Source organism: Plectropomus leopardus, chromosome 2 (genome assembly GCF_026936395.1).
Source record: "Plectropomus leopardus strain MGB_pleo_1.0 chromosome 2, ASM2693639v1, whole genome shotgun sequence".
Classification (NCBI taxonomy): Eukaryota; Metazoa; Chordata; class Actinopteri; order Perciformes; family Serranidae; genus Plectropomus; species Plectropomus leopardus.
In genome coordinates this window covers 30,780,249-30,796,649 of record NC_142177.1, presented here as the reverse complement: position 1 = coordinate 30,796,649, position 16,401 = coordinate 30,780,249, and the positions used below count along the sequence as shown (strand labels likewise).

The 16,401-nt window shown below is 39.1% G+C and overlaps 1 protein-coding gene across 9 annotated transcripts in view; it reads right to left on the bottom strand.

Annotated features, from left to right (window-relative positions):
* The window catches only part of cacna1da (calcium voltage-gated channel subunit alpha1 Da), a 91,170-nt gene that overhangs the window by 48,166 nt on the left and 26,603 nt on the right, over window positions 1-16,401 (bottom strand). For all 9 annotated transcript variants that reach the window (XM_088090769.1, XM_088090768.1, XM_088090773.1 and 6 more), the window contains 6 exons: window positions 11,020-11,159; window positions 6,700-6,872; window positions 5,380-5,532; window positions 4,338-4,534; window positions 3,847-3,950; window positions 1,420-1,589 (listed from right to left, as the gene is read on the bottom strand). In XM_088090769.1, the coding sequence (XP_087946895.1) occupies window positions 1,420-1,589; window positions 3,847-3,950; window positions 4,338-4,534; window positions 5,380-5,532; window positions 6,700-6,872; window positions 11,020-11,159 (937 nt within the window). The remainder of the gene's footprint in view (window positions 1-1,419; window positions 1,590-3,846; window positions 3,951-4,337; window positions 4,535-5,379; window positions 5,533-6,699; window positions 6,873-11,019; window positions 11,160-16,401) is intronic.

Genomic DNA, 16,401 nt, shown 5'->3' with positions numbered 1-16,401 from the left:
AGGTGGGTTCATTTTGACAAAAACAAATTTAAATATATAGAAAGGTTAAATACAAAGAGATTTGTGGCAATTAAGACCTAAAATATTTAATATTCTAAAATATTTAATGGTTTTGTGTCTAATATTTATAAAATCCAATTTAGAGTCTGGGTAAAGCAAATATAAATGTGTAATAAGTCTGTCACACCACAGAAACTTGTGTTTCACATTACTAAAAATCTCCAGGTATTCAAAGTAAGGTTTCAAAACCGTGAGAGAAAAACATATTCTCTGCTCTGAGATGCTTGGGGGAAGTCCACCGGAGGAGCTGAAACCTGAAACTACATTAAGATTACTTCTAATGTTAGAGCTCATAGTTATATCTTGTATTAGTGTTGTTCTGTTCATCCCCTGTGTGTGAGCGGCGAGTTTGCAATGTTCGTATAGAGTGGGGGAGGGATTATGTGGCTCCTGTGCGTCATCAAGGAGGCTTTTAGGCCCACCCAAAAAATCCTGGACACAGAAAAATACTTTAATGGTATAACTCCACAGTGCAGAACTACACAGTTCCCAGACTTTTTACATGCTTTCAAGACTTAAGCAACATCCTGCTGTGTATTTGTGTGAGCATTGTGTACGCAAAAGACTACAGCACAAATATTGTCAGTAATGTGGCATCATTACGGGAAAATTGTTATGAAACTGTTAACTCATGTAGATTTTGCGATTATTGCATTGTAACTAACCTTTTACTTCGGCGTTCAATCACCTCGCTTCATCAACTTTTGCTTTAGTTAGTGATTTCCTACAATTCCCAGAATTGCTTTTTTTGGAAAGCTTGATCAGACCCACAAAAAAAATCTGCATGAACTGAATTACACACTTTTGATGCGACCGTTGGTGGAGCTCTCTGCTTCTCTCCTCTCTGGTGGATTTTTTCATATTCACTTGTTTTATAGTTAATACAAAATCGTCAGACTAAAAGATAAGCACATGTTTTAGCTTGTAGGCTCTTTTTTCTCCTAATTTACACCCGCTGTATCTGTGCTAGATATGTCTCGACGTGATTGACCAGTTATCTGGGGCAATGAGAAAAAATAGAGCACTTTTCACACAGATGGACACACGAGTGCAAAGAAAAGCACCTATTTTGTTTTAAACTGTATTTTGAGACAAACATTTCTCCTGCAGAGAGAAATGATCTGTTAGCTAATCCACTATGACATATTATAGATTTCTGGAGTGGAAACTCTGCCATTTCCTGATTATATAAAAATGTCCCTAATCATAGTTCACAGCCCTTTCAAGCCAACAACAACACACCCTGCTGGATATTGTTCTTGATGTTGCAGAAACATATTCGATCAGTTTGCTGTATTGAAAGGCTCTTGTGATGCCTGCACAGCGTTACTCTGGCAGTAACAGGAGGAAGGTGCTTACGGTTGCGTTTGCTCTCCTCATCGGCCTCATCCTCGTTGTCGGGGTCAATGTCTTCGGCCTGAGTGATCCAGTCCAAGTAACCCTTCAGATCCTCCTCCAGCTGCTGCTTCTCACGCAGCTTCTGGAAGTCTCCGCGGGCTTTGGCCTTCTCTCTCTCCTTGGAAAACTCTCTGGGTTTACAGAGGCACACATCATCAAAAACACGCAAACACATACAAACACACAGGAGTGCATAAACGATCAAAAGCACACACATGAAAAGACAGCAAAAAGGAAAAAAGTTCCTCACACAAAATGAAAATAAGCAAGTCATAGTCCTATACTATGTAAATCTGAATGTCTCTGAATAAAGACATGCTACATAATCACACTCCTCAATCACAACCTTTCAATGTCTTGTGTGTTTTTGTGAACTCTTGCCACTGGAGGGAGATGTACACCTTTGAAAGACAACACAGTGCTATATTTAGAGCCTGACAGTACAGTAGCGTATCCTTCAGGCGAGCATCTTAATCATACAGAAAAGGCAATTTAGGTGGACAGATGGTTTCGAGAGACACGAAACATTTGCACAGCGTCTAAACTCATAGACTTTATAAAACAACAACTGTGGAAACTACTATATGCAACAGAAGACGGTGGGTAAATACATCCTGTGCATGGTGGGATATTGTCATTACTGGAAAATAAAAAGTATTTGAGGTGCGACAACGAAAAAGACAAAAAGATGATAGGGGGGCAGCCAAGCAGCATTTGTAAAACTGCATCTATAAAGTTCATGAAAATAATAATTATGCCAAGTTAAAGCAGCTGACCAAGCTGCAAATACTGTCTGAGATGATGATTCTGTTAACCTTGTTGGCTTTAAAAAATAAATAAATAAAAAAATCGGGCTTTGCTGGCTGGTCAACCATCCAGAGTTAATTCTACTGTAATACCCAACCCCCACTTCACAAGGCTGGGAAAGCAAACTGGGGTTTGAGGGAGCTTAGAAGCGCAGAGGGAGTGAAGGGCGAGGAATAAGATTAATTTCTCTCTCAGGAGGTTGGGTGGGTTGAGGACGGGATGGGGGAGGAAACGCTCACTTTGCAGTTGCCGTGGAAAGGACGTGAAAGTGTGACGCCAACAGAGGTCAGAGAAGAGAGCCTGAGAAAGTATTTTCATGTATCCCGTGGTCCGAATGCAAAATAGCCAATCACAGGTTTAAAATCTCCATATCCACATAAAGGTACATTTATCCTTCTGTTTTGGTTGTGTGACTGGATTCAGACATTTTGGAGAGAGGTTCATTCGGTGATTCAGGAAGTCACTGGTAAACAGTTTGTACCATCTCCCCACTCTACCTGTTAGATCAAACTTTGGAAAGTCTTTTTGATATGGACACCAAGTCTCTGTTAATAATAATCTTATTTCTGGCTTAAAAAAAAAAGTTTTTTTTTCTTAAAATTCTGGCCTTTATTAGATAGGACAGAGAGTAAGTGTGAAAGAAGGAGAGAAAAAGCACAACATGCAGCAAAGGGCTGAGGCCGGAGTCGAACCTACAACCACTACGGCAAGGACTCACCCTCTGTACATGGGGCGCCTGCTCTATCCACTGAGCCACTGACGCCCCTAATTGATTTAATTTTTTAAACTTTGTGTGGGGGTCAACAGATTATCAGCCTGGCCAATTATTGCGGCCGATATTTGGCATTTTGCTGATTATCTGTATCGGCCTTTTATCTTAATAAAAGGCTGATATAATACATGCAAAGACAGTGTCAACATGGGGGGAACTTTTATTTTAGAAAACCTCAGAGAGCTCATTTTATTTATTCATTTTTTATTTAAATTTTCACTGAACTTCATAAAAGAAGTTGCAAGATTCAGTTTTGATTTAAAAATTTGCTAAAGGCATTTCAACAAAGTTTTGTGTTGTAGTTTGTTATATTCTAAATTCTAAATTTCAACAGAAATATTTTCATTTTTATTGTAAATGTATATCTGTTTCAAATATCGGTTATTAGTCGACCCCTAGTTGTGTGTGTATGTTTTTGTCTTTTTTCTTTTATTTTGTTGTTGATTAAAATGTCAATGTCAAAAATCAATTTCTTTCTCCAAAAATTATAAGCTAACACTACATAGCAAGAGGTGCCAGAGTGCACAGTAAACCACTGCATGCACGCTTAGCCCACTGCACACGAAAACCACAGCACAAGTTTCCTCTTACCCACTGAGCACACCTAACACAAGGTTTAACACGAAAAAGGATCCCAGTATGATCAGGCTAACAAAATAAATCCAAGGCGTTTCCCATCCAATGGCGTCGTTGACCTACAGGAGCCCAGAAGTCTCTTGTTAACAGACAGAAGCACAAACATGAACAGAGACCCTCTGGCCTAAACTAGAGCAGAAGGTCTCTGTCTGCAAAGAGAGGAAGGTGCTTACCCGCTCAACACACCCAAAACCAGGTTAAGAACGAAAAAGGAGCCGAAGATCACAAGACTGACAAAGTACACCCATGGAAGCTCAAAGCCCATAGCATCGTTCATCTGGAGGAAGAAGCGTCACCACAGAGGAAGAGCAGGAGGAGGAAGAGGGAAAGAAAGGAAACTGTTAAAGGTAGAAACTGCCAGAAAAGAAAGAAAAGTCAGACAAAAGCTTTAGATAGCTTTAGTAGCTTTAGATAAAGAAAAATATCTTGCAAAAACACTGAAACTACCAGGACAGCATCTAACTGTTATTGTGAGTTGTTGAACGCATTCAATCATTTAGTCAATCAATCATATCAGAGTGATAAGAGCTGCCGCAGGAAGTTATCAGCAGCTTCATCATCACAATGTCAGTCACATTACCGCTGTGCGTCTGATCTGAGCGGACGTTTGAGCTGAGGGCGTTTGACAGACACAGGATGTTGAACTGGGAGGGCAGAGACTCACCCAGTACAGCACGTCGGTCCAGCCCTCCATGGTGATACACTGAAACACTGTCAGCATGGCAAACAGGAAGTTGTCAAAGTTGGTGATGCCACCGTTGGGACCTTGCCAGCCTTCCCTGCACTCGCTGCCATTGATGGGGCATTGGCGCCCGTGCCCTGAGATCGCACATGGAGCGGGTTCCTCTTCCGCTATCGCATCTAAAGAAAAGAGAGGAAAAAAACTGTAATCATGAGGAAAACAACTTATATTTTTAAAATATATGAATTATTATTATTAATTACTTAATCTATTCATTTATTTTTCCACCCTACACACGTAATCATAAAACAGATGTGCCATAATTATCAAATTTCCCCAAAATAACTGAAACTACCAGATGTTATGTATTATTATGGCTCCTGTTTGATCCTTTTTTAGGGGGTTTGTTCTGTCATCCATGGAGTGTGATGAAACTTCCACCTTTCTCATCTAGGAGGAGAAAGCTACTGTTGTGTGTTTAAGTAGCCTGTACCGGAGGGAATAACCTGGCTAAGTAATTTAAGATAAGTTAAGTTAAATTCAAGTTCAAAAAAAGGTAAACTAACACAACAAAATGTGTCAGGCTGTGCGTATTTATGCATATACTGTGCATAAACTCTGTTTTCATGGATTTGCAACTGTAAATACGCAAATTGTGTTTAATTCCCCATTTTAGAAAAAGTGAGTAAAAAAATTACCAGAACCCCAAAGGGGAGGCGTGCCTGAGTCTTTTATGCTTCAGTTTATGCAATATGTAATGTACAGAAACTATTATGTCAAAAATAACTTGATTGATTGTGTAAAAAGAAATCCATCATACACCTGTTCAGCTGGGCCCACATGCTGTCAGACTTAGGTTTCGTCTTCAGAGCCCGGACATGCACGTTGGTTGGAAATCAGTGTTAAGTAGTAGTTTCACTTTTAACGTAAAATTACTGCTATTTACAACATTCAAAATACAAGACGTGTAGACTAAAAAGGTGGCTTGATTTTATGTGTACAGCACAGAGTTTAGAGAACGTACCTGAGCCAGGAATAAAGCAGGTGGCGTGCATTTTACCGATGAAAAGCTCCAGGCCGATAATAGCGTAGATGATGATGACAAACAAGACCAGGAGGGCGATGTGAAGGAGAGGGACCATGGCTTTAATGATGGAGTTCAACACCACCTGTAAACCTGAGCGAGGAGAAAAATAAACACATATGAAACTTGGCTGTACTCTGAATGCACAGTAAGAAGTCTCTCTCTCTGTTCTTATTGCAAAATAAAATAACTCTTGTGTTGCTTGTAAGTCATGATCAGTGGGGGAATGTAACTAAGTACATTTATTTAAGTAATGTACCTATGTCAAATTTGAGGTACTTGTACTCTACTTGAGAATTTTTGTGATGTTTTTTTTCTTTAAAATTTTTTGGGTGATTTTTAAAATGTTGGCGATTTTACTCTACAATGTTTTGGCAATTTTTTTTCCACTAAAATTTTTAATCTTTTTAAAGAAAAATTGTCTTCCAAGCTGCAGGCCTGTCAAAAACAAATTCCAAAATGACACCATTTATCACACCCAAACAGAAATTATTGTTGGAATTTCAAATTTCTGATGGTCCTTGAACACATCATGTGGGACTAACACTTGCATGCATTTTCCCCGTGTAACTCAGGGAAATTCAAGGAAACACATTTGTAGCTTCGGGGAGGGTTAAAACAAACAAACAAACAAAAAAAAACAGACAGCAAGTTTTCACAAATCTGACATGATTGAGTCACCTGCGGTCCATTCAGAATCGACCCGTGACCCACTTTTAGACAGTGACCCACCAGTTGGGAACCACTGCTTTAAATAATTTTTAAATTGAATTTACAGAACAGTTACTGTACCAAGATTTAAACCATTAGTGTGATATAAAATCAAAAAAATAATGACAGGCTGATGACGTGAATAAAAAAAGAAACAACTCAGTGATATACTGTATGTTTTACAGCACTAATAAATTTATATTTATATAATAAAGTTTTATGCCAGTTTCAGTATTTCTGTACATTTAGAATCACATAAAGCTCACAAATAGGTCAGATGTGTTTACTCTGAGTTTGTTTTTATTACAGAGCTCAAGTCTCTAGGGCGCTGATGTAGATGTTGAATAGATGTTTTTGAAAAACAGTCCTCAGGGACCGTACATCGACCATCTGGACTCGTCATGTGTAACCCCTCAACCTACAATTCACTGGGATCATAAGATCATTATTCAGGCTATGCTGGAAATGTGTTTAAAATTTGTTTTTATACTGGGTTTCACTGGGTTTACATGGGTCACCTCTGTTTGGTTTATGGAGATCAGAACTTACTGGGTACTCCTGAGACCAGCCGCAGGGGTCGCAGCACACGGAAGGCTCGAAGGGCTTTAACATCGAATCCACCTGGTTTTCCGCCGTGTCCGTGCATTGATGGATGGTTAGCTTCTCCTTCACCATCTGACTTCTCTTCTTTGGTCAAAAGCTCCAAGACAACACTGAAGAGTCTGTGAGAAAACAAAGACAGGACCTCGCACTGTGAGTCTGCGGAGAAAACACACTTTATAACACACAACAACAGGTTTGCATCTGAGCTGCTATATTGTGAATGCTCTAGAGAATCCTCATCTCATGTTAAAGAAAGATCGATCGACAGAAAATTAACCCTTTAGAACTTGTATCGACATCTTTTTTTCGTGCTGCAATCAGATGCCTTTTACAAGCATTTAAACCTCTGGAAACTGAGTAAATAGGTGCAAAAAAAGGCAAAACAGGCAATAAGCAACTTGGCAAGAGATGTTTAAAAAACTGAAAATAATAAATATTATAAATAAATATTTCCTAATTCATTAATTTTTTTTAAAAAAAATAATGCCATCAACTTGATACAAGTTCTGTCAAAAATCATTTGGAGGCATTTTTATTTTACAGTTGCTGATCTCTAAAAGTATCATTTAGCACTGAACTATAATGTGTCATCAGTTTACTTTACAGCCACCCACAAACCATACTGACACCTTTAGGATACAGTTGGATTAACAAGAGTACTACACATATATTACACAAAGCCTCTAAATGTAAACTATCAGTATAATGGTTAGTAAACACTGCAGCGCTGACAGTTTTCATATATTAATTTTTAAGACCTGACAAAACAATTGTCAATTATTTATTTTCAATGAAAAGCCAGGGCCCATGCTGCACAGCACCTTCTCTGTCTCAATGCCCAAATAAAAGTACACAAACAGCAGACAATTGTAGTACAGGAACTGTTTTCTTACTGTGGCCACAAAGTAAATCAGCAGTGAACAAAGAGGACACTTCATTACAGTCAGTTAGACATTCCTCACCTAGCCGAGAGGGGAAATCATCTCGACACATCACGTCAAAGCTGCGGACTAAAAGCAGTGAATGAAGCTGCCGATAGGAAGGAGTTCTGAGGGCCTACAAGCTCAGTCTGCTCAGACTTATGTTATACTGAGTCACAGCTGTAAGACCGACCGCCTGCCACTGGGGTTTCATTATTCATCCAGTCAGGTTCAAAAGAAAACATATCGACACCCTTTCACTGCACATACCTGAGTCGAGCTTTTATACAAGTGATATAACAGGTGTCTTCACCAGTCAAGCTGCATATCTCCAATGCACCCGATGCTGGTGTTACCAGCCCATTAAATGGCCGTTATTTTTGGTTTTTAGCCTCATCGATCATCGGTATGGGTTGAAGAGGGTCAACCACATCTACTATTAGGCTCAAATGCCGTTATCATCCCATTGAATGGCTGTATGCTGTGTCCGATGCTGTGAAACGGTCACAGTTTGCAAGTTTTGCCATATCACATATGTCGACATATAAACAACTAATTTGGCCGCTAACCAATATCGATGTATCCCCTTTTTGTCCCACCTAATTTTAGTGATCATGGCCCATAATATACAATGCTTTTCAGTGTATGTAATATTCAGTTCAACTGTATTTATGCAGCCCATTATGACAAATCACAGTTTGCCTCAGAGGGCTTTACAGCATAAAAACAGCGACTATATTCATTCATTGAGCAAAATAAGAGAAATACTTTAACTTAGGGTTTATGTTTTTTTACAAGTTCCCTTTGTCAATAAAAAAAAAAAATTAAAAATGGTTTGTGATATCGACAAAAATCAGCATGTTGGCCAATTCCGATATTTAACTTTAAAGCCAATATCTGTCGACCGATGACATGCTGATAGTATCGTGCATCCCTAGTTTGAACAATCCTCCACCATCACACTCTCCCATCCGACGTGAACTTTGCCCCAGCTTTTCAATGTGCCTCCTCGCTGTTTAAGGAGTCATAACAGTGGTTTGAACTGTTGTAGCCCATTAACTACAAAATACTGTACAATCATTTTATAAATCAAGCTACTGTGTCAGACTATAATCAGCACATATCCAAGAGGAACAAAAAAACACCCTAAATATAGCAAGCCCAAACTGCAAAGCAGACACAGCTCGTTCCAAAATGACAGTGAATCTGAGGTTGTCTTTCACTTTGCGTTACGCCTGCAATACTGTTTACAAACAGAAACCGAAGAATCCCGTATAGTATACCTTTAACAGCTTTCAAAACACTGGCATCTTCCTATCTCATAATTACTCACCACCACTTCAAACTACTGTGCCCTTAAATTTAAAATGTCCCTTTTTTCTAATAAATTCAATAAATGTTCTTTTACATGACCCTGCTGTTACCTTTTTCGTTGCTGCACAGCTAATTTACATTTCTGACACCCACGTCCTTTTAATACAATTATCCTTTTAATAAATCTTTAATACATTTCCCCTCACTTGTTTTTCACTCATTTTTTACTCTGATAAGTCAGAAACACCTGAAATGCCTTAGATGTTTTTTAGGGGATTTTTTTGCATTTCAATAATTTTCTCTCCTTAAGGAGCATTATTGATTGAAAAAAATGCATTCAAGCCCTTCATGAAGCACAGTTAAATCTTTGAGTGCCTACAACCTTTAACCTCTGCTGAACAACAACGTGACCTCCTATAATCTATCAATACAAAGGCACAAACATATTGGAGCATGTGGTAAAGACGGCTGAACTTTGACCTTTCAACGTGAATTTATGGTGCTGTTTCGGAGCCATATTGACACTGCTATATTTTGATACTGGCAGTATTATTTCAGTGTGTCATTTCAGTGATTTAGCAGTAACAGTCACTCTTCATAGTGGGAGCAGCCGTCTTTGCATTTGACTGCATGGCAGATCAGCCCCGCATGCTGCACACAGACAGAGATCTGACCCAGCTACCCACTGGACTGTGTGTATAAGAGGAGAGAGAGAGAGAGAGGGAGGATGAAGACAGAGGAGAGAAACGGAGACGCTGCGATGGGGATGAAGATAACAAGAGGAGAGTGTGCAGGAGATAGGAATGAGGGCAGAGTGAGGTGGGGAAGTGTAAGCATGACGTACGAGATCGAAATGGAAGGAGGGGGTATAAGACAGAGCTGCAGAGACAAAGCAGAGCAGAGTGTGAGCGAAAGACAGACAGTGAGAGGAGAGGGAAAAATGGGAGGGAGCGTTGGAGAAGAGATGAAGTATGGAGAGATGGTGACTCACTCCAGTGGTGGTAAAGCTAACGAATGATTTATTCTCTCTGTCTTTTCTGGGTCATATACTGTGGGCGTATGAGGGTCTCTATTAGCACTTGGCCGCTTAGAGCAGAGGCTTAAGCAACTTTAACTTTAGCACTGACTGCCTCTCGCAGAAACACTGTAAACTGCATCTGTCACACAGAGATCTAAGTGCAAATCCAAACCAGAAACTGAAACAACAAAACCTCACGATGTGGTCTGCAAAAGAACACGTTGTTTGGATCAGCTGGCATGATGTTTAGTATAAGCAGGATACCATTTTCATCATATACATTATACCTGTGGTTCCCAACTGGTGGGTCGGGGTCCAAAAGGGGGTCGCGGGTCCATTCTGACTGGACCGCAACTGACTCGTGGCAATGTCAAATTTGTGGAAAAACTAGCTGTCTGGGTTGGGGTTTTTTTTAACCCTCCCGAAAGCTACAATTATTTTTCCTTTAACCTGCCCTAGTGAAAATGCATGAAGTGTTTGTCCCACATGATGTGTTTAAGGGCCGTCAGAAACTAGTTTCTTGTCAGAAACTAAAAGATAATTTCTATTTTTGAAGTTTCTGGCTGTCATAAATGGTGTCATTTTGGCAGTTTGTAAGCCTTTTTTTTTTTAAACACCGAAACTTAAAAAAAAAGAAAAAAACTTATTTTCTCTAAAAACATTTTGAGAAAATAAATTTTTAAAAATTTCCCCAAATTTTAAAGAAAAAAAGTAAAAAAAAAAAAAATAAATAACTTTTTTTAAAAGAAAAAAATCCTTCCAGATTGTTTTTGTTTTTTAATTTCGCCAATTACTGTACTTTATTCTTGTAGTATGTTTTATTTCATCACGTTTTAAGCCCCTGTGTTATTTTGTCAAATAAAACTGAATATGTGGTTAGTTTTTTATGTGCATACCTTCAAATACTGACTTAGGAGACAGTGGGATCCAATGGTTGGACCAGTAGGGAACTATTGCAATTTACAATGTTTAAGGATAATAAGTCCATTGAAATAGCTGGACCTGATCACTTACCCTATGACGACAATGACGAAATCCAGCATGTTCCAACCGTTTCTCACATATGCATTCTGGTGCATTACCAAACCGTAGGCGATAATCTTCAGAAAGGTCTCAATTGTGAAAATGATGAGGAAGGCATACTCAACTGTTTCCTGCAGACACACACAAAAAAGAGAACAATAGATTTTTGATAGGAACTCACTATGATGGATTTTTAAAAAATATCATAAAAAAGCATGAGCATGGCATTACCACAGTGAACAAATACAGAACTACAGACGGATAAAGAATCTAATGTTAACAGTCCAGTCTGGCTCTGCTGCATTAATGTGCTGAATAGAGTAAAGGCATAGCAACTCTTTCATCCCTTTTTCTATATACATGGAACCCATTCCTGCACCTAATTTTGAACAATTGAGAGCTTTTAGACCAAAAATAAATTGGTTCAGGACCTGATAAAGTTGCTTCTCAGCTGAAAACAAAAATAAGGCTTTTCTTGACCTGAGGTGCAAACCACGACAACATCAGTGGTCGTTTCATATTCTACAGATTGGAAAGAGAGCACAGAGAAGTCCAGTGAGAAACTCAGGAAAAAAGAGAGTGCAATTGTTGGTTCATGCTTGTTTTTTGAGTGAAATCTCTTCACAAGTAGAACAAATGTTTGCAGGTAATCAAACTACTCTGCAATTTCAGCAGCTTTGGCTCAGAGGTGGAGCGTGTCATCCTCTAAATCAGAAGGTTGACGGTTTGATCCCTGGCTCCTCCGCTCAACATGTAAAAGTATCATTGGGCAAGATACTGAACCCCAAATTGCTCCTGATGGCTGTTCCATCTGTGTGTGAGTGCGTGTGAAAGTACTTTGAGTGGTCCAAATGACTAGAAAAGTGCTATACAAATGCAGGTCCTGTCCTATTGCTTCTGTTTATTTTCATTGTGCATTGTGCAACGCTCTCCGTTGGTACAACTATGGAAATAGGTCCATGGACCATATTGGGTAATGCTTTAGATTATGGCTGCAACATACAGTGCAATTTGTTCCAATCTACAGTGTTATTTCTTTTTTGTGCATCAGTGCAGTTAAAAATAATTACAGTGTAAGTTATAATGGTGGAAATCAAGGACCAGTTCCAGTTGAGAGCCAGTTTCAAATTGTTAGATCCATCAAAATCATAGGCCTCAGAGCTAACCAGTCGTTTTTATTGATGATGGCATGTTTTTTTGACAGTTGGCCGTTGCTAAACAATGACATTAAGCTCATGCTTTTGGTAAAAGCTTGCAACAAAAAGAATAAGTCAGGGCAGAGAGGAAGACACAGTCCAAATTATTTCATGCTACTTTTGCAAGAGATACTTGGCACAGAGAGAGACTGCCCTTCTGCTTAAAAGTGGTGAGATTACAGCTCACTGCAACTTAATATCACACAGTCTCTGACTTTTTTGCAATATTTAGTTGTCAAAAAAAAAGTTGCACATTTGCAATCCCTCCTTAATGCTGTTAGCTTGTTTAAAATATTACATGAATGCCACTGTCCAACTGAACACTCTGCTGAGCCCCTTCAAACTTAAAAAAATTGCATGAAAAACAAAACAAATCTTTGAATATTTGTATTGAACAGCTAAATCTGATTCAACTGATATAATTCTGAGTCGGGTACAGCAAACAACAACAACAACAATGCTAAAAACCTGCAGAGAGTACATACGGTATACAGTATATACCATTAATCAAAGTCAAAGTAAACTGGAGAGTAAAGAATTTCACCACACACTGCATGCTGTAAACTAAAGTACACATATTAAGTACATAAGAATGCTGTCCATAAACCTAACCGAAATATAGAGATGCATGTTGTTACACATTGAGGAATGGTTGCAGTGAGAAAAGTGTCAACAAATGGACTTATACTAGATGACCCAGTCAAGTTTGCTGAGCCTACGAACAATCTAGTTCACAAGCTTCACATCCTTTCAAATTTGAAAGTCAAGCCAATTAAAAAAGTAAAAACAGCATTGTTTTCCAGAGCAGCAAAATCCCACCTTGTCCTTGACCTTGTTCTGATCTGATTTGCTTCTCACACTTCCCAACACTTGTCTCAGCACATATTCACAGAACACAAGAGCACCATGACATCGTGAGACACCTTGACTAGGTGCACAAAAACATTTCAATCTAGGAAAGAAATGTAGAAAAAATCAGTGCTTTTATTTTGTATTATTTAACCTCAAAGTAAAACTGAAAAGTCCAGAAGCAGTCTGGCTTTATGATTTACTCCGCACTATACTAACCTCCAAATGCAAAAACTTAAAAAGAGTGATTGGATGTTTTGCTGTTGAACTCACCACAAAGAATTAAGTGGACTGACAGCTTAGCACTGACATGCATGCACCCTCTGAGCCTGCACGGCAGGAAATATCTAGCAAAAGCTGTCTCGAAACTCACAGAACATTTTTTTTTGTTATTAGCTTGGAAGATGAATTGATTATATGCGATATGAAGGTAAAAAGTTGCTTGGTTGTGCGCAGGCCTTGACAGTCAGTAATCTTTTGCAACTCAGCATTGTGCCTTTGTGGAAGAAAAAAAAGGAAAAAGCACAAATAAGGACAAAACAGCACTAAATGGATGAAAACACTGATTCACTATAAACTGCACAACCAGTCGCAGATCTCTCGCCCACCGCTGCATGAATGCATCTGAGAGAAGTTAAAAAAGGGACAAACACACTTTAAATAAAAAGACTGTTTTTAGAGGGTACACAGAGACTCGAGTCAGTGATATAACTCAGCATTGTGCCTTTCTCCGGTTGTTTCAAAGACAGAGAGAGCATGGGAACATCCAGCCGTCAGGTTGAGGTCGATTGAAAGCGAAGCTAAGAAGCTCACGTTGCTGTATAAAGGTGGTGCATGTTAGTGCAGTGCGATGTGTGAGATGCTGGAGGTGGACACACCACAGGGTGACTCAGCTTATTTAGGACAGTCCTGGGACCTCCCTGGAGATATGAAACCAGAGAGAGAGCCCTCTTCATCCTTTATGCATGAGGCGGGTCGACGTAAACTCTGCACATGGGCTGGTGTTTATAATACCTGTCTGTCAATACAACAGTCATTTACGGGATGCCCATTGGGCGTTTTTAATACACAATGGAGACAAATGCTAAACACCACACACACACACACACACACACATATATTATATATACATAATAACCTCATCCGCCTGAGGGACCCCTTAATCCTTTGCTCTGTGTTCTCTGCGGACAACATAAATGCAAGAACACTGTGGGCTGCGGGGCTCGTTTTCCCAACAGTTTACTGCAGATTGTGAGAAGCACTTAGCCCAGAATACGAGACATGGGCCTCTTTGTTACTGAAGTAAAAGGTTGAGTTAAGCTTATGGCTGCTGCCTCTATGACGGAGCATGCTCGGGGCCGCAGGGAGCAGAGAGAACGGAACGATTCATACGAGGATAGAAGGGAAGTGACGGAGAAATAAGTGAACAATTTTAGAGGCATTTATAAACCAAAAGCACCAACTGTAAACTGCTGCTGCAGTAATCTGTTTCTGTAAAGGAGGCTCCAGTTAATGGTGGTTATAAGTGAACACAATAATTGAGAATGTGTTTTTTTTAAGGCATGCCAAAGATCTATGAATGGAGCAACAGCATGTGGATACATTTTCTCTATGAATTTAGAATGAAAAATATAAAATATCCTAATATTTTTTCTCTGTGTGGTCTACAACAGTAATTGAGTAATAATTGTGAAGATACAGAAACCAGCATGTAACACGCTGTCAGAACAGTTTTGGCTTTCAAAGGCAAAGTAAATTTATGCAAATTGCCACTTCCTGGTTCGTGAAAGCATGTTACATATAATAGCAAATGATAACCATTCCCTCTCAATTAACCAGCAATTTATTCAATCATCAGCACGTTAAACTGCGAGCAGAAATAGAGGGAGGGAGAGAGGAGCGCAGGAGAGCGAGGAAAGAGGCCTTTGGGGATGACCATAAATATCTCTGACTCATCTTAGTTTATTTGTGCTGTAAAGAGACTTACAGTAGTATGTGTAGCACATGTTCCTATTTCACATACAGTATATGCATATAATAAGCAGTTGATGTGTTCACTTCACTGGCTGCTATTCAGTTCTGTTCACACTCACGCATACACGGCACATGTTTATGTCCTAAACTGCACGCTAGCAACACATAATAGACTCTTGTATTCCAGGATACCACACGGCATAAAACATGTTCCTCCTCGACTCCCAACAGACACACAAGCCCTCCTCTGCCTCTGTGTGCACGTCTACAGGCACGACTCGGTTTATCTCACAGAGCTCAGATCCCCATATGACAAAGGATCCAAACCCGCTGAACCATGCATTCTTCTACATAACTCACCGTATGACTGAGCCGTGCGGACAGCGGTAATGTAAACCTGTTCAGATGGGCCTGTGCGCAGTGCCCACGAGGCTCCGTCTATCTTCATCCAGACTATGCACCAATTAAATTTTGTGCATGCTAATAGAAAGTGGAGATGGAGTCGTAAAAATACAATAAAACAGCTTGTCTTGCAATTACAGAGCCATTGTTCATGCATTATCTTTTATTATCTAAATAAAGACAGTTTTTAACTGCAACCTCCCGAAGTGAGACCAGGAGCATAAAAACTAATCACAGCCCTAAAATGTTTTCAGTTCAATATGCAGTATATATTAAGATACAATCAACATGACACACTGTGCTTAAATATTTAACTTTGCTTCCAAACCAGCTATATTTCATCCCTTAATCAAGACAAGTCGATTTTATTTATATAGTGCTACATCAGAAATCACAAATTTGCTTCATGGGCTTTCATCTGCACAGCGTACAACACCCTCTGTCCTTAGACAGAGACATGAAATACATGAAGTGTGTACAGGATAGACCAACATCCTAAAATACACCAGATAATCAGGATGACAAACAGTTATAGAATACCGAATTTAAAGGAATAGTTTGTTTTGCCAAGTTAATAGATGAAAATATCAATCTCATGGCTGTGTGCTGAAAATAAAGCTAGAGCCTGTAGAGTTTAGTTAAACATAAAGACTGAAGAAAACAAACCTATAAAGAAAAAACAAAGTCATACCTCAATTTATTCAGACTGCTTCAAAAACAAAATTTATGAGGATATCGTATGACAACAAAAACAGATATAAATGCAGATAAAAACCTTGAATCTAGATTCAAGGTTCGTCTCAATCCTTCATCATCTTTATTATTTTATCTCCATTAGAAACTGAGCAAAGGCAGTAAATATTTATCCTCCAAAATATCAGATTTGAAAAGTGTCCCTTCCAACATATTGATAAAAAAATACAGAAATCATGCACTGCTGTTCAAAATAACA